At 36.1% G+C, this 18628-nt stretch overlaps 1 protein-coding gene across 4 annotated transcripts in view; it reads left to right on the top strand.

Annotated features, from left to right (window-relative positions):
- The window catches only part of arhgef7b (Rho guanine nucleotide exchange factor (GEF) 7b), a 37496-nt gene that overhangs the window by 5180 nt on the left and 13688 nt on the right, over nt 1-18628 (top strand). For all 4 annotated transcript variants that reach the window (XM_048196468.1, XM_048196469.1, XM_048196470.1 and 1 more), the window contains exons 3-6: nt 7292-7376; nt 9364-9497; nt 9715-9916; nt 14837-14925. In XM_048196468.1, the coding sequence (XP_048052425.1) occupies nt 7292-7376; nt 9364-9497; nt 9715-9916; nt 14837-14925 (510 nt within the window). The remainder of the gene's footprint in view (nt 1-7291; nt 7377-9363; nt 9498-9714; nt 9917-14836; nt 14926-18628) is intronic.

Raw genomic sequence — 18628 nt, 5'->3', positions numbered from 1 at the left:
TAACATTTCATAATGAAAACTTTCCCTTTTGTAATGTACAGGGTGCAGCCAATTGTTAATGGGTGTTTCATCTGGCAATTCTCGATGCCAGGTAAAATTTATCCAGAGTCGTCCAGACTTGTTTATCAAGATTAGTGCTTTGCTGAAAATTGCAGTGTATTGTAACAAAAATATCCAGTGTTGATGATATATTATAACAGTTCATATGTTTGTAAACATGGCATTCTGGCAGCTCATTCTTCACACAAATCCACTAGGTGTTGGTGTGAGATTGGATCAGATCCCTCACCCACACACTGTTTAATTGGAGTTCGAGCCAGTGCTGTTGTTAAACCTATTTTTATGGCTGAATGTTGGGTTCAGATCCAGCTCTGCCCATTTGCAGATCTCTATGTCTGTACAGGCAATTGCATGTCTTTTCTTGAAAAATCATGCCATACAGAGCACAGTATGCAGCCATAAATTATTCACAATATAGTGCAATGAATTATCACATGACCTTTGATTTACTGCAATCCCCGAAGTCTGGCTATGTAATGAATTTCTTTCAGATCTAATATGGTAGCATATTAGTAAAACGTGACACTTTTCTCAATGACTGCTGTTCTGTCAGTAAAAGCTGTTTTGAATGTTTGAATGTCACATTTTTTTGTCACTCTTAAGTGTTTTTTAGAAAAACTGACAGTATTTTTTCTTTACAAAGACTTGTGTTTATTAATCCCTGTTCACACTAAGAACAATAACTATAAAGAAAACTATAAACTATATTATCGTCCACACCAGCGGACGATATTGTTGTGTTTATCATAAGCTCATGCTGTAGTTATGTCATCTTTAAATACTTGAGCTCTTAGGCCCTGTTTACACCTGGTATTAAAGGTGCCCTAGATTCAAAAATTGAATTTACCTTGGCATAGTTAAATAACAAGAGTTCAGTACATGGAAATGACATACAGTGAGTCTCAAACTCCATTGTTTCCTCCTTCTTATATAAATCTCATTTATTTAAAAGACCTCCGAAGAACAGGCGAATCTCAACATAACACCGACTGTTACGTAACAGTCGGGGTGTACGCCCCCAATATTTGCATATGCCAGCGCATGTTCCCAACATTATGAAAGGGATTACACGCCTGGATCTGTGCACAGCTGAATCATCAGACTAGGTAAGCAAGCAAGGACAACAGCGAAAAATGGCAGATGGAGCAATAATAACTGACATGATTCATGATAACATGATATTTTTAGTGATATTTGTAAACTGTCTTTCTAAATGTTTCATTAGCATGTTGCTAATGTACTGTTAAATGTGGTTAAAGTTACCATCGGTTATTACTGTATTCACAGAGACGAGAGCCGTCGCTATTTTCATTTTTAAACACTTGCAGTCTGTATAATTCATAAACACAACTTCATTCTTTATAAATCTCTCCAACAGTGTAGCATTAGCTGTTAGCCATGGAGCATATAGCCTCAAACTCATTCAGAATCAAATGTAAACATCCAAATAAACACTGTACTTACGCGATTAGACATGCTGCATGACAAACACTTTGTAAAGATCCATTTTGAGGGTTATATTAGCTGTTTGAACTTTTTTTATGGTGTTTAAGGCAAGCACGAGCTCTTGGGGCATGGAGCACCAGATTTAAAGGGCCACACACCCTGAATCGGCTCATTTACAATTATGCCCCAAAATGGGCAGTTAAAAAAATGAATTAAAAAAAATCTATGGGGTATTTTGAGCTGAAACTGAGCTGAGACACATTCAGGGGACACCTTAGACTTATATTACATCTTTTAAAAAAAAGTTCTAGGGCACCTTTAAGTTGTGTTTGGTTGTTGGATGAGGGAGACACATTCCCGTTTTCACCAGGTGTTTTAATCCATTTCTTTTGTCCCCTTTTCAACCCCTTCTGTCCTGATATCTCTGAGGGGAGGGTCTTTAGGTGGGTAAAATGTATGGGCTTTTTCAGATATTTCGATCTAATGGATGAAACAATTACAAACAATTTACATTGGCAATGAAAGCAAACAAAGAAGATGGAAAAATATATGGAGAGCAGCAACAGCTTTTGTTTCTGCTCTGGTACATTTTTCGTCTTCAAACCAAACTTGGGTCTTCAGACGAAGTTTAAATCCCCTCTGACTAGCATGCTTCCCATAATGTTGAGAGGCAGCTCACTGCAGAGCCATGGGTGGAGCGTGAAGTCCAGCTCCCCCTCTCTGGTTGAAATTTGGGTATAATGGGTGGAGCTAGAAGGTCACAGAGATGGAGATGGACTAGGTCAGGCTGAAACCATGACGTCCAGAGAGGTGGGGCTGGATGTCATTTAGCTCTGCAGTGAGTACCACTTGATTATAGGTGTGATTGACTTGAAGTGGCACTGCGCAGACCGATCGGCCGGGTGCAGTGTTGCCAGTGTTGGTTTTCACGGTGGAATTGGGCTACTTTTGCAATGTTGCCGCGGGTTGTTTTTCATGTCCATGGGTTGAATTGACCCAAAATAATGTGATATTCAGCCTCTGGAATGCAAATTTTTCCAGGGGAGCCCCACCAAAAATGCAAATAATACCCCCTGAAATGCGATTGGGCTAGTTTTGGGATAGTTTTGAGGAGCAATTGGGTGGGTTTTGTTGTGAAAACCTGGCAAACCTGGCCACAACACTGAAACAACAACACTGAAATAGGAGCATGCAGTTTATCTGTCAATCAATTACATGTGAAATGTTGCTTTCATTACTGTAATAGTATATGTAATTGTGTGTAATTCGTACCCTGCCAATCGGTGTATGACATCAAAGTACCGCGAGAGTGATGCGAAAGCATAAGAATCCGTCTGCTCTAATCACTTTCACTTTGATATCATACACCAATCGGTCTGCGCACCTCCGCTTCAAGTCGAACGCACGTATTTTGTGGCTGTTCTAACGCACTCGATCACATGAGGGTTTACACCACGAAAGTAATCCGGTCGAATGTGTTTTCGACTACCTCTAGAAGTGGTCGAAAATGGACCACCTCAAAACTTTGTAGACCCATTTTACACCTGTTTTTAGCGCCGTCTATTTGTGATCCGATCGACCAAAAAGTACCTTAGGCTACTTTCACACCGTCAGTCCAAATCCGATTATTTGTGTATCTTGTTAACATCTGATGTTCACATTTTACGTGGTGTGAGAAAGACATAAACCATGCGAAATCCGATTAGAGTGGTCAGACTGAAACTGATTTCAGAAATGCGTTTTGAACAAGATTTCAAACTACATATTTCATGTTATTTTTTTTTTTTTTAACCGTTCACACTTGCTTAATCTAATTTCAATCGGATATGCACAAAAATCACATTTGTACTGACACTCTAAACACAGCCTTAATACCATGGATTCTGATTGGATGTCATTGTTTTTATCGTTCAGCAGCTGGAAAAAATCATTCTGAAAGTGATATCTTGTCTCTGTGCCTTTACCATTATAGTTGTGGTGTGGACTCTGCTTATTGTTGTATATTTTTAGAACAATTTTTAGCGCTATATCATTGTTGTTATAGTTCCATTGTTGTTATCGTCCTTGGTGTGAACGGGCTTTTCATTTTTGGCAGCGTGATCACGTAACTGAGATGTTTCAGCTCACAGAGATGCTGTGTGCGTATGTAGCTCTGTGCGGCATTTGTTGCTCTGTATGAGTGGTGTTGTGTGGGACGGTTATGGCTCTGTGTGTGTGTGACTGTGTGTTTCATGAGTGCCAGTGTCTTCGGTTCTTCTAGCCAGCTGTGAGAGGTTCAGACAAGCCCTGTATTGTGGTGAATGGAGTTGTGTGTTTGAATGGGCAGAGCTGCCAGCTCATTAATGGTGTTGTGGGGTTTGGCACAGGCCGGAATGAAGAGAGGCACTCCACTAAAACTACTTTTTCAAATGGCGTGGTTGGGTGACTGGTTTAAAGAGAAAGAGCAGGAGGGAATTTAATTCCACTACAGTGATGGCAGATGATGTAATGTAGACTTAGATGTGTGTGATGATTGTTGATAGTGCTTGAGTGTTGGGGATTGGACTTTAGGCTTGTATCAAGTACTGAATATTAATGAAATGTCTTTGTGTCTCTTTTTGTCAGAGGTTTACCCAATTAATTTGAGCAAATAAACACATTTCTTAATTCACTGATAGGAACTGATGAAATAAGCTTTATTCTGATAAATTCAACCTTATGTTAAGTAACTGTAAATGTTTTCAGATTGCTAAATTGGCATGGGGCAAAAATGTCATTTAGTTATGACTGCAAGCTGTTAATGTACACTACCATTCGAAAGTTTGGGGTTGGTGAGTTTTTGTTTTTTTAACGGAAAAAATGTGAAATACTATTACAGTTTAATAAAATAAAATAACTGTTTTCTATTTGAATATATTTTAAAATGTAGTTTCAATGTAGTCTTCAGTGTCACATGATCTTTCAGAAATCATTCTAATATGATGATTTGCTGCTCAACAAACATTTGTTATTATTATCAATATTGAAATCAATTGTGCTTCTCAATTTTTTTGTGGAAAGTGGAAACCATGATCTTTTTAAGATTCTTTGATGTATAGAAAGTTCAAAAGATCGCCATTTATTTGAAATGGAAGTCTTAACATTTAAAATGTAACATTTTAAATGTCTTTGTCAGTTTAATGTGTCCTTGCTGAATTAAACCAAAGACTATGGATATAGAAAGAAGATTCACTCCTATTAGTTATGAATGGGAGAAACTGCAAGGTGCAATATGGCGGAATAAGTCCCGCCTTAGTAAAAGAGCCAATCGCTGATTGATAAAGTCATTGTGTCACTGTAGCTGTTAGAAGCTCTGGTTTCCATAGAAACCTGAGACTTAGGACTTAGAAACCAGTCGCGCTTAGGACTGCACATGCGCATTGGCTTGTCTAGCCTGAAAAATAAGCTTTTTTTAAAATGCTATTTTAGCAAAAAAAAAAAAAAAAAAACATTTATGGGACAGTTCATGTCAAATTTTGTTGCTGATTTGAAATATGTAATTTAATTGGGAGTTCGCCAAGCAGTTTTTTTCAGGATTCCCCCATTCAAATAGATAGGACTTGGTCTTGGATGCCCGAAATAGCTGCCCGGAGACGTTGCAAATATGGCCACCGAGTGAACAGACTTTCCTTGAAAGGGACTTTGATAAACTAATAATTTCTTTAAAAAAAAAACCTTTGAACTTTGAAGTGTATTTGGTTTATGAAATTAAAAACAAATCTCCAGTCAACGTAGCTGAAAACTAGTTGTGATAAAGTTACAGGTTACTTTAAGACAAATGAACCCGAATTATGTTCTTAATACATGTTCAATTTTTCAGTCAATCAAGTGTTTCATTATTGCTTTGCATGGAAATACTTAATATTATGGAAGTAAAATTGTTTGCAAACACCATTTCCAAAAAATGAAAAATTTGTAATGTTAAAATGGCTTGCTTCCTAGCTGTGCAGTGAAATAAATTGAAGCAGGTTGATTTTCACCTAAATGTATGGTTTCCTAAATTATAGTAATCATAGTGAAATGCAAACAAGCTGATCCAACAGGACACATTTTGTGTGTGGACACAGATCCAGGATCACATTCCATCTCTATCTGAATGCCTTGTATCTTTTGAAGAGTTAGAGTCAAGATCAGGCCAGTTTTGGGGCAGGTCGTTTTGCTTGAGATGAGCTTATGTGTCCAGATGGTCCAGAGAGCAGCAGGTAGTCTGAGAGCCAGAAACCCACACACAAACATTGAGCGTAGCAAAATCACGGTCCCATATTCCCTCAGAGAAGCAAACACATTTTATAGAGAATCTTTGATCATCATAAATGTTTGTAAGTTTCTGTAATGTACTTATTAATGTTTTATTTGGGAATGGAAAGAAATTGTGTAGAATAAGAATAGGCACACTTTTATGAATGATTGTTACTGTTCTGCTGTTTTGCATTTCATATGGCCTCCGGCTTTGCATATGTAGCATTAAATGACATGCATTATAATCCATCCTCTGCTTAAACTGTCCATCCAAGTTTAATATTTAGACCTGAAGCTTTCATCAGGTTTAGTGCTTGAGTCTGCATCACTCATCACTGCACACTACAGTAATATTGTCAAATAAACAGTAATATTGTCAAATATTATTACAATTTAAAAAATTGTTTTAGAAGTGTAAAAAGTAGGGGTGTAATGATCGCGATATAGAGTTAGTTTTATCCAAGACTCAGCTTACTGTATTTATAAAGTATGATTCACCCAAAAATGCAAATTCTGTCATCATGTACTCACTCACTCATGCCGTTTCAAACCTGTAAGAGTTTTGTTCATCTTCCAAACGCAAATGAAGATTTTATTTTTTTTGGATTCTTTGATGAATACAAAGTTCAAAACAACAGCAATTATTTGAAATATTAATCAATGTTTTGTGACATTATTAAAGGATTTACTGTTACTTTTAATCTCATGTGTCTTTGCCTGAATAAAAGTATTTCTTAAAAAAATTAAAAATAAACTGACACCAAACTTTTGAACAGTAATTATTTGTCATGAATTAAGTCTTGGATTGCAGATTGAAAAGCAATATTTGTCCCCTTGGGACATGTTAGTCTACTGCACTCAAGATTTAAAGGTGCTAAAGAGGATCTTTTCGTCGACTGAGAAACCAAAGACTCTTACTGAGTTTTTGAAATGAGCGCATGCGTAAGAATTTCGAGGGAACGCCTCCCAAAACTCGTGCACGAATATTGGAACACGAGTGTTTACCACCGGCATTCACTGTGTCGTGTTAGTGGATTCATTATGTCGGACTCACCGCATGTAACTCATAATCTGCAGTTGTTACTACTGTCTCCTGACAAAAACATTGCATGCGGTGCCTGTAGAGTGTGGAAAGTTACTGGAGTGCGCAGCCGCGCTCGTCTCTCACAAGGAACGTCATGGCAGTGATTGACAAGCCAGAGGGCCAATCGTTTATGCGATTGGCTGATGTTTTTAAGGCCCTACCTCATGCACAGATGATGTATATTAATATTATTCCTCTCAGTGCACCTAATAAATAGTCTTTTATCAGTTAGTAAAGACAGTTTCAAGTAATATTGCAAAAATGTATAAAACAAAACATCCTCTTTAGTACCTTTTAAGATCATGCTAATCTAAAATAATTTCATTTCCTTTACAGTTGACCTGAGAGCAGCAGATTCTGTACTTTTTCTTTCACTTCATATTTGAGCTGATGTGTTTTTGTATTTAGCATATGTAATTGTGAGATTTTTTTTGCCCTCTGCAGGTGTTTGAGGCCAATGACTTACTTCAGGGCCAGAACTTCTCCAAGGTCTTGAATTGTTTGGTTGCACTCAACAAAGCAACTTCAGGTGAGATATGTCTGAAACACCTGCATTATCAGAGCTGTCTGGCAGTAAATTTACAAAATGAGTCAGTTTGTTTATTCACAGCATTGCCTAGCTGCGTTTGCCGTGTGTGTGTGTGTGCCTGCCTGCCTACTTAACTCCCTGAGGTCTGAAAACGCGCCGGCGCGTTTTCAGGTTTTTTTTCACATTGCAGCAAAACAGACTTAAAATACTCCGTCATTGTAATATGACATAAGTAATATATCAATTGAAACTATAGAATATCTTCTTTTATTTGTATACACTCAGAGTAAAAACAAAATGTTGTGCTTTTTGCAAAATAAAGAAAACTAAAATGATGTATGATCTGTCCTCTCCCTCTGAACAAAGTTTAATCTGATAATTCTCAGAAAATGAACTATAACTTAGTGAATACTAATCACAAAAAAATAGACTTATGTCTAAAGACACGTTGAAATGTCAGGTTTTAAATCATGTAAGTCATATCGAAAACAAAAATTCTGTGTTTATGTAATCTGTATGAAAAGAGACACTTGTCAGAAATCCGTGATTCAGCTCATTATCCGCTAACGCGGCCACGCCCACGGAGCGAGCGCTATTCAGAGGCAAATTCAGAGGCAATACATGCATACATTGTCTCAATCGTGTATTTATTGTCTTGAAAAGTGTTTATCTGTATGTAAAAGCCTGTATGTTAGCGACCTCTGGAAGACATGCCGTTAGTTCCTGATATGTCCTCTTCTTCTTTAGAATAATTTGTGGACTAAATGTGCACAGAGAGCGCCCTCCGGCTGCAAGTATGAATTGAAAACACCATTCCTGAAATGTCCTCTTCTTCTTTAGAAAAATTTGTGGACTAAAGGTGTACAGAGCGCCCTCCAGCTGCAAGTATGAATTGAAAACACCAGCGCTCATAGTGATAACAATGAATATAGAATAAATATAACTCCTCTGTATAGAAAATTGACATAAACATATGAGAATCCATCAATATTTCTCCAAATGTGAATGCTTTTAAACTAAAAACCTATATTCAGACTCTTTGCATCACAGAAATACATTATATTTTAAAGAATATAATAGAATACCATTATTTTAAATTGAGCTGAGACATGATTACAGAGGGTTTTTTCACAGCCTACCTGACTGAAAGGCCTCATTAATATGCAGCACCATTAGAGGATCTTTATGCGATTCTTTTGTCTTCTCAGGTGTAAATGAGCCATTATTCATGATGATTCACGCCTCCACACATACTGTGTTTCTTGACAAAAAGTGTCTTACAAAAACTAAATCAATATATTGTTTTATATGAACAAGTAGGCATTATAATTTTTACATAATTTTGAAGCAAAAATTCTAGCCTACAACCCCCAATACCCAGAAGTCTTGTAAACACAGATTTAATATATATTTTTGGCCTTATTTCAGTGACTTAATTTTTTTGTTTTTTCAATAACCACGCATAAACGTTATTCCTTCAAAAACACAAACATGTGCATACATGTTCCTCACATATTATGGTAGCCTAGTTTGTGCTGAATACAGTGTAATGACACTTTTGTCATTAATATGTTTATGAACAACTGAAAAAAGCACAAATGTCAGGGCATGTCAAAACTTCTCCAGGCCCCAAATCAGCCTCAGACTCCAGAGGGTTAACCATATTTTGGGGCCAAATTTGAGCCAAATCTGACAAAACATCCCAAAACCTCCGTTTGAAGAGGTACTTATTTGTAAAATAATAATAATAATAATAATATTTAAAAATATATATATAGTTTTGTTTGGTGGGGGGGAGATGCAGATGGTTTTCTGTTACGGTTACAGTATTTATTAAAGTATTTATAACTAGCTGTAAATTAAAAACAACAGTATATAAAAAGAGTATAGATGTCTTTGGAAAGTCCCTATTTAAATAGCAAAGTGAACGTGTGCGTGTGTGTGTGTGTGTGTGTGTGTTTTGTTGATCATTATTCTCTGATTGTAGAGTCCGGTGGTGGGAGTAATTCTGTGTGTTCTCGTCACTCGTCTTCTCTGCGGATCAAGTCCTTTGACTCGCTCAACTGTTCGTCCAATCACAGGAGATCATCCAGACACAAGTACAACCAGTACCGCAGTCTGGTGAGAATCACAACCACTCCACACCCTTATGAAGAATAAAATGCCTTTTCTAAGCTCCAGGAAAACAGACTGAAATTATTTTAAGAGTGATTGTCAAAGGTACCATTCAATTTTAGATGTGCAACATGTGTGAAAAACTACTTTGTACGCCAGTAAATAGAAACCTCAAACAAATACGAAAGATTCTCTCTGAATTTTCTCCTCTCTTTGTCTCTAGGACATGTCTGAAAACAGTGCCCCTCAGGTGCTGGTGAAAGCTCGGTTTAACTTCCAGCAGACCAATGAGGATGAGCTGTCCTTCAATAAGGGTGACATCATCCAGGTGACGCGGCAGGAAGAGGGCGGCTGGTGGGAGGGGTCTCTCAATGGCAAGACAGGCTGGTTTCCTAGCAACTATGTCAAAGAGATCAAAGGCTCTGGTTAGTATTTGCCACTTTTAAACATTCAAAAGTTTTAGTTGCAGAAGTTGAACCCTGACAAATTCTTGTAGGAAGACATCAGATCTAGGCTCCTGCAAGACCAGACAAGCAAAGTGAACTAGAGGCATTTGTCTTACTCATACTCCTCTCACAGACTGCCAAGAAAAGCAGAAGAGATAATAAGAGAATGTGTAGAGAGTTTTGTAGACCCCATTTACCTGCTGACTTTCTTCTGTATCCTTGTGTTCCCATAATATTTTCATAAAAAGACCTGCTGAGTATGTGTATAGATCAGAAAATTGCTATGGGCAGCTGCATGTTAGGCTGTTCATATTTTAGCCAGCTTAAAATATTTGAGTGATTATATATATTTTTTTAAAAGCGTAATTTTTTATTTGGACTCGGAGGCACTACGAGTTGAGAATGTAAAATCTGGCCAGGTCCATTAAAAGGGCGATTAATGGAGGACTTACAGGCTTAATGAGAATGTGCCAAAAGAGAACTGAATGGCTGCTCTCTGCAAAAGCCAAAAACTGAGATTATGTGACCATTACAGGCTTACATTGGACAAATGTGTGCTTATCCAGCCCATGTTGGGTACAGGTGCTGGATACAATGCAGCAACCTAAGAATAAAAAGAGTAAATGGTAGGACGCTTCATGTGAAGCCCCGATTATAACGTCATAACCTTGTATTTATTTATTTCTTTAATCAAATTGAAACTACCCAGCGCTCAGCAGACAAAACATAACAAAAGAAATCTTGTGATCCTGTGCTGGATTTGAAGAAGATTTGAAAGACATGCTCACTAAGGCCTTAATTTGATAAAAAAAAATATATATATTAAAAGTATTATTATGAAATATTTTTTACATTTTAAAATAACTGTTTTCTATTTTAATACATGTCAAAATGTAATTTATTCCTGTAATGCAAAGCTGAATTTCCAGCATCATTACCTTCAGTGTCACATGATTCTTCAGAAATCATTCTAATATTTGCTGCTTAAGAAACATTTATTATTATCAATGCTGAAAACAGTTTTGCTGCTTAATATTTTTGATATCTTTATCATTTTAAACTTCTAATTTAACCCCTCAATCGCTTACGAGACATTCTTGTCACTACAGCTGCTCCGGCCGTCGAGACAATGGCGGACATTGTTCAACTCGCTCTGGGCGGAAACTATGATAATACAGCAGAGTCCGTCAACAGTTGTGGGTGGGGCCCTGAAAATGAAAACGGCTTGTTCTATGAGACCGTTGAGGTTTTATTTGGATTAAAAAAAGGAGCTGGTGGATTTTTATGATTATAGGGTGGTTGTGTACACACACTGCCAACACACATTTATGTTCAAACACCATGTAAAAGTGAGTTTAGCATAATTAATGCATCCTCGCTGAATAAACGTATTAATGTCTGATCCCAAACTTTTGAAATGGTACTGTATAATTTAAATAACCAGCTCTTACAAAGCCTTATCTCAGTGTATGTCTGCTATAGTATAAACAGAACCCCTGACCCCTTGCTCACCAGTCCAAACAAAAATAGCATATTCTCCCCCCTAATGATGCCAAACAGATGCTTCCCTCTCATGTATGGGGAAATGGCCTTAATGTGTATTCAACCCAGCTTCAATGGAAATAGTTTAGGATGACATCAGAGCTTGAACATCCAGGCCTTAACAGGAAGGAAACACAATCTAACAACAAAGACAGGAAGTGCAGCGGCCAGAAGACACTACTTCCCCGTTTCCTCTGAATATGACCTCACACTCCAGTTTATTCCACTGTCCGAGCACTTAGTAATCCAGACTCTTTTATGTGATTTACTTGTGCTAAATGCATGCCGAACATCACTTGTAGTAGACATTAGTAGTATATTGATTTCATGTGTCATCTTCAAAATTGGCTGCAGTTAGGAAGAGGGGAAGTGTGAGATTTAAAAGGATAATTCGTCGAAAAATGAAAATTCTGTCATTTAGTGACACACGTTTCAAAACTGTGTGGCTTTCTTTTATGGTACACAAAAGGAGAGGAAGAACCTGTCATGCAGGTTTGGAACAACATGAGAGTGAATGAATGGATGATGACAAAATTGTAATTTTCGATAAATTATTCCTTTAAAATTAGATTTGTTCAAATCTCTTAACTCAAAGTATGAGCAATAGTAAATATGATGTTTACTTGGTAAGCAACACTAATGAATGATTCAGTTTGTGGAGTAGTTGAGCTCTTAGAGAACTTAGAGAAGCAAAGTAGAGAATAATTTTATAATTTTCAAAAGCTATGTTTCCATCCACCTATTTTTGTGCACATTTTGGGATATCGCATAAAAAGACACAGGATGGAAATGCCAAGATGTGCATAAATTCTAAAAATGTGCATAAATCGCATATACGCTCAATTGACATTTTTCATCCGATAAGAAGACATGCACATAAACTACGATGGAAACACATTTACCGAATAAATCCCTCAATGCGCAACAAAAAACTTGCGTGACTTTGCCTCAGCAGTGGATGTGGTTGGATAACTGGACTAAGCTGTGAACCAGTTTCATTGCACAGCATCTCAAATAGGTTTGATCATTCTGAAATGCCTCACCCAAAGTCTGTCATCAGAATGATTTGGTGTAATGACCTCTCAGAAGCTTCTCGCACGATCGCGTTCCCAAATGCCAGGGCCCCCATTTATCAATGGTGCGTACGGACAGATTTCTGCGTAAGAACAGTTTCATGCAAAGTGTGGGATTCACCAACTTGTACTTATACGTAGAAATGTGTGTAAATATAAGCTTACGCAGAGAATCTAGTGGTAGAATAGCGACACTACACATAAAAAGCATTTAAGAGTGTCACAGTATGCATTCCACATACAGTACAGTCCAAAAGTTTGGAACCACTAAGATTTTTAATGTTTTTAAAAGAAGTTTCGTCTGCTCACCAAGGCTACATTTATTTAATTAAAAATACAGTAAAAAACAGTAATATTGTGAAATATTATTACAATTTAAAATGACTGTTTTCTATTTGAATATATTTGACAAAGTAATTTATTCCTGTGATGGCAAAGCTGAATTTTCAGCATCGTTACTCCAGTCTTCAGTGTCACATGATCCTTCAGAAATCATTCTAATATGCTGATCTGCTGCTCAAGAAACATTTAATGTGTACAATTGTACAAAATATTTGTGTACAATATTTTTTTTCAGGATTATTTGATGAATAGAAAGTTCAAAAGAACAGTGTTTATCTGAAATCTAATCTTTTGTAACATTATAAATGTCTTTACTGCCACTTTTGATTGATTTAATGCATCCTTGCTGAATAAAAGTATTCATTTCTTTAATTTCTTTTCAAAAAAATAAAAATAAAAATTCTTACTGACCCCAAACTTTTGAACGGTAGTGTATAATGCTACAGAAGCTTTGTATTTCAGATAAATGCTGTTCTTTTGAACTTTCTATTCATCAAGGAATCCTGAAAAAAAAAAAGTACACAACTGTTTTCAACATTGAAAATAATCATAAATGTTTATTGAGCAGCAAATCAGCATATTAGAATGATTTCTGAAGGATCATGTGACACTGAAGACTGGAGTAACGATGCTGAAAATTCAGCTTTGCATCACAGGAATAAATTACTTTGTCAAATATATTTAAATAGTACACAGTTATTTTAAATTGTAATAATATTTCACAATATTACTGTTTTTTACTGTATTTTTAATTAAATAAATGTAGCCTTGGTGAGCAGACGAAACTTCTTTTAAAAACATTAAAAATCTTAGTGGTTCCAAACTTTTGGACTGTACTGTATGTCCTGTGTTTCCTTTAATTATAAAACACTCAATTTATAATTTGTCTAGTTTTAAATAAGATGCATAATTGGTGTCAAACCCTATAAAAGACAGCTGTGACAAATGTTCGTCTCAGTGCAATGGCTTATCTTGCGTTATTGGAAGACTTGGCAAACAATGCGCTCTGCAGAGAGTGTGTTTTCCAAGATTGTGCTGATCTGCTTGGCGAAAGCACAGAGTGCTCTCTTTGTCATTATTGAGGTGAGGAAAAACACAATCAAGTGATTTTTTTTAAAGAGAAGTGTTGTCACCATATATGGTTCATTGGAGGCGTTTCCGAATGCTAATGACCGTGAATGTGAACGAGCATGGTACTTACGCACATGTGGGATTTATCAACAATGATTGCTTACTCATGTGCGTAAGAACTGCGTGCGCACATTTAATAAATACGGATTTTCTTGTACTTGGGCACATTCTAAATTTCATTCGTAGGACAAAATATAGAACCTTTTCTACGCACTGTTCATAAATGAGGGCCCAGGTATCTGAACGTAAGATAACATGACCACGTTTATTGCCTTTCTTCTGTGCAGACAGAAGTCATTTATGATGTAGAAGAAAAGAGCCACAGTGGCTTCCCTGATTGGCAGCACCTTCCATTTTTATTACAGATTTTTTGCATCAATTGAAGTGACGATTTTGTTACTTTATGCAAAATGCAAAATTCCAAATTTTGTGCATAAGTTAAATTCGCAACTTTGCATGGAAACATAGCTAATGATCTGATTGGTAGCTTGAGGAAACTCATGATGAGGAATGTTCAAGCTGATATTTTTGATGATTCCAGGAAGTTCACACATTGAGTTACTGATATTAGTGTAAATGAACCATAATGGATTGAACCAAGTGAAATGTTCTTCTTACTGAAGTAAGAGGTATAATATTTTCCTGTAAACCCAGATCTCCCCCTCTAGATATCCAAATCTAATATTGCTGCCCTGACTGCTCACTGCAGGAGAGATGTACTTTAATATTCAATAACAGAAACAAAATGCTTCCAGATGTTGGTCTAAGGTGACCTTCTTACCTTTTGTTCTGTTTTTGCTCTCTTAAACAGACAAACCTGTGTCTCCCAAGTCTGGAACACTGAAGAGTCCGCCCAAGGGTCTTGAGACCACTAACTTTTGCAAGACTTACTATAATGTGGTAAGAGAGATGTGCTGTAGTGTTGCATGTAACGTGGAGCCAGTTGATTTACTTGTTTATTTATGTGCATGGAGTGATGCCTCTGGGAAGTTTGTATTGCACCAGCATTTCCCTAACCAAATAGGCAAGTACACCACCAACCCTGTCTATAGCTGACAGATAACACTAAGGATTAAAGATATTAGAAATTATGGAAGCTATCACAATGTGATTGTTATAGCAGGTCATGAAAGGGTCATGAAACACAACACGTTAAAACACTGTGTTGCGAGGATATTCGATTTGTGTAAGGGTTATTTTGAAGCTGCGTTGTCCGGTTTTCTCAGACTTGGCTTTAGACTAATCCTTGAATTTGCAGTCATAAGGCTTTAATCTGGGTTTAAAAGCCTTGCCAAACCTGAGTTACTTAGAGTTAATAATCCAAGTTTAAACACCCAACAGCAGATGCTACTCCGGGTTTGATCTTGATTTATGTCATTAACTAAGAGAGACACAAGTTCAGTATCCTGACAATGACAATTCTGCTAATAAATGTAATTTTCAGGTCATTTATACTGTATGTGAATGCGTGTGCATTGTTTCCTTTCTTGTTCTCCATTTCCTCATGCGACGTGTCCCAGAAGCCTCCCTCTGATCATCTGCAAACCCAGTGAACCTTTAGTGTGTGTGTGTGTGTGTGTGTGTACATTCGGCTGTAGTTTGCTGTTTTTCTTTTGTCAAATAATTTTGTTAAATACCTTAACCAATTTTAGTGATTTGTTCTTCCGTATATTTTAAAAATATAAAATATTTATAATATTAAACCATATTTCAATGGTTTAATCGAACTTGTAGGGCCAAACAAAAACACTTTTGGCCACTACTGCATACATCCGACTTTATATAAAGAGCTGGCGATAATATGGTTACATTTCACAATAAAAAACCACACAAAAAAACAGACAGTTAAGATTTGTTATATAGTTGCTTTGTGTGAGTGTACTCTATGTATGCAGGTAAAGTAGGGTGAACTACACATCCAGCTTTAAATTGTGAAGATCAACCGACCATCTGCATGAAGAAAATGACTTAAAGGGTTAGTTCACCCAAAAATGAAAATTCTGTCATTAATTACTCACCCTCATGTCGTTCCACACCTGTAAAATCTTCGTTTATCTTCGCAACACAAATTAAGATATTTTTGGTAAAATCCAATGGCTCAGTGAGGCCTCCATTGCCAGGAAGACAATTGACACTTTCAATGCCCAGAAAGCTACTAAAGACATATTTAAAACGGTTCATGTGACTACATTGGTTCAACCTTAATGTTATAAAGCAACAAGAATACTTTTTGTGTGCCAAACAAACCTAAATAACGACTTTTTAACAATATCTAGTGATGGCCGATTTTCAAAACACTTTACGAAAAGCTTTATGAATCTTTTGTTTCGAATCAGTGGTTCAGAGCGTGTATCAAACTGCCAAAGTCACATGAGCTATTGAAATTTAAAAACACTTATGACGTAACAAAGCCTCGTTTACTGAAATCACGTGACTTTTGTGCTCCAAACCACTGATTCGAAACAAAAGATTTGTAAAGCTTTGAAGCTTCATGAAGCAGTGTTTTGAAATCATCCATCACTAGATATTGTTTAATAAAGTCGTTATTTTTTTTATTTTTTATTTTTTTTTTATTGATTTATTTCACTAATTCCATTAAAAAAGTGAAACTTGTATATTATATTCATTCATTACACACAGACTGATATATTTCAAATGTTTATTTCTTTTCATTTTGATGATTATAACTGACAACTAAGGAAAATCCCAAATTCAGTATCTCAGAAAATTAGAATATTGTGAAAAGGTTCAATATTGAAGACACCTGGTGCCACACTCTAATCAGCTAATTAACTCAAAACACCTGCAAAGGCCTGTAAATGGTCTCTCAGTCTAGTTCTGTAGGCGACACAATCATGGGGAAGACTGCTGACTTGACAGTTGTCCAAAAGACGACCATTGACACCTTGCACAAGGAGGGCAAGACACAAAAGGTCATTGCAAAAGCTGGCTGGCTGCTCACAGAGCTCTGTGTCCAAGCACATTAATAGAGAGGCGAAGGGAAGGAAAAGATGTGGTAGAAAAAAGTGTACAAGCAATAGGGATAACCGCACCCTGGAGAGGATTGTGAAACAAAACCCATTCAAAAATGTGGGGGAGATTCACAAAGAGTGGACTGCAGCTGGAGTCAGTGCTTCAAGAACCACTACGCACAGACGTATGCAAGACATGGGTTTCAGCTGTCGCATTCCTCGTGTCAAGCCACTCTTGAACAACAGACAGCGTCAGAAGCGTGGGCTAAAGACAAAAAGGACTGGACTGCTGCTGAGTGTCTAAAGTTATGTTCTCTGATGAAAGTAAATTTTGCATTTTGCAATTAAAAGATATAAATAAAAAAAAATAATTAAAAGAATTAAAAGAAAAATTAAAATTAACTCAAAATTAAAAGAAATAAATATTTGAAATATATCAGTCTGTGTGTAATGAATGAATATAATATACAAGTTTCACTTTTTGAATGGAATTAGTGAAATAAATCAACTTTTTGATGATATTCTAATTATATGACCAGCACCTGTGTGTGTGTGTGTGTATATATGTATATATTTATTTATTTATTTATTTAAAAAAGTTATATATATATATATATATATATATATATATATATATATATATATATATATATATATATATATATATATATATATATATATATAAAAAATATATTTTATGTATTTAATGAAATGGGGGGGGGGGAAAATCCTTATTTTGAGCCTCATGTAAATTTGTATAGAAAATTAAAAAAAGATTTAATTGTTTGATTTGTTTTAGCTTGTGGATGATGCTTTTTTGCTTTGCCAGGTAATGGCTGCATTTCAAGGTTTATCCGCTGTCAGTTTGAGGACAGATTGAAGCTATATTGTGAGGTTTTAACTGCCTGAATGTATTCTGAATAAATGAATAAATAAATAAATATATAAAAAAAAAAAAATAAATAAAATAATAATAATATATATATATATATATATATATATATATATAATATTTATTTATTTATTTATTCATTTATATATATAAAAAAAAGTCCATACTGAATGCGTCTCCCACCCAAGACCGCATCCAAATGTGCTTGGCCTGTTTTCTTTTCCGACTACAACAACTACTGCGGTCATCTCCTGCACATCAATGTTTGTTTCATCTGTCATTCTTCTTCTAGCAACAGGGCACGTGTGTTTCTGTGTCAGTTTGTTGAGTTGAGGAATGATTTGAAAGTCTTGTAGTGTAAGATCCACAGTCGTTTAGCGTATGATGCCCAGTTTTTCTCTGTGACAATTTACAAAGTCGGCAAGTGTGTGATGCCTGGTATTTTAAAATCTGTTCAGATTTTAAAAGTTGTGTAGTGTATTCCAGCCTTAAGTAAACAAAATATCTTAATGAAAATGTGGAAAGCTTTGTGTGAGGGATAGCTTTAGGGGTTGGAGATAGGAATCATTATATCATTATCTCAATATATATTAAAAAAAATGTAAATCAATGGAAAGTCCCCACTATGATATAAAAACAAATATGTGAACACATTAGTGTTGTGAGTGTGTTTTGGAGGTGTTGATATAGAGAAAGTGTGTGTTTGGACCTGTGTTTGCATGTTCATATGTAAATGTGT

This window comes from Megalobrama amblycephala, linkage group LG7 (genome assembly GCF_018812025.1).
Source record: "Megalobrama amblycephala isolate DHTTF-2021 linkage group LG7, ASM1881202v1, whole genome shotgun sequence".
In the NCBI taxonomy this organism is placed as follows: Eukaryota; Metazoa; Chordata; class Actinopteri; order Cypriniformes; family Xenocyprididae; genus Megalobrama; species Megalobrama amblycephala.
The sequence above is the reverse complement of the archived record's forward strand: the minus strand, read 5'-3'. Positions and strand labels throughout refer to the sequence as shown.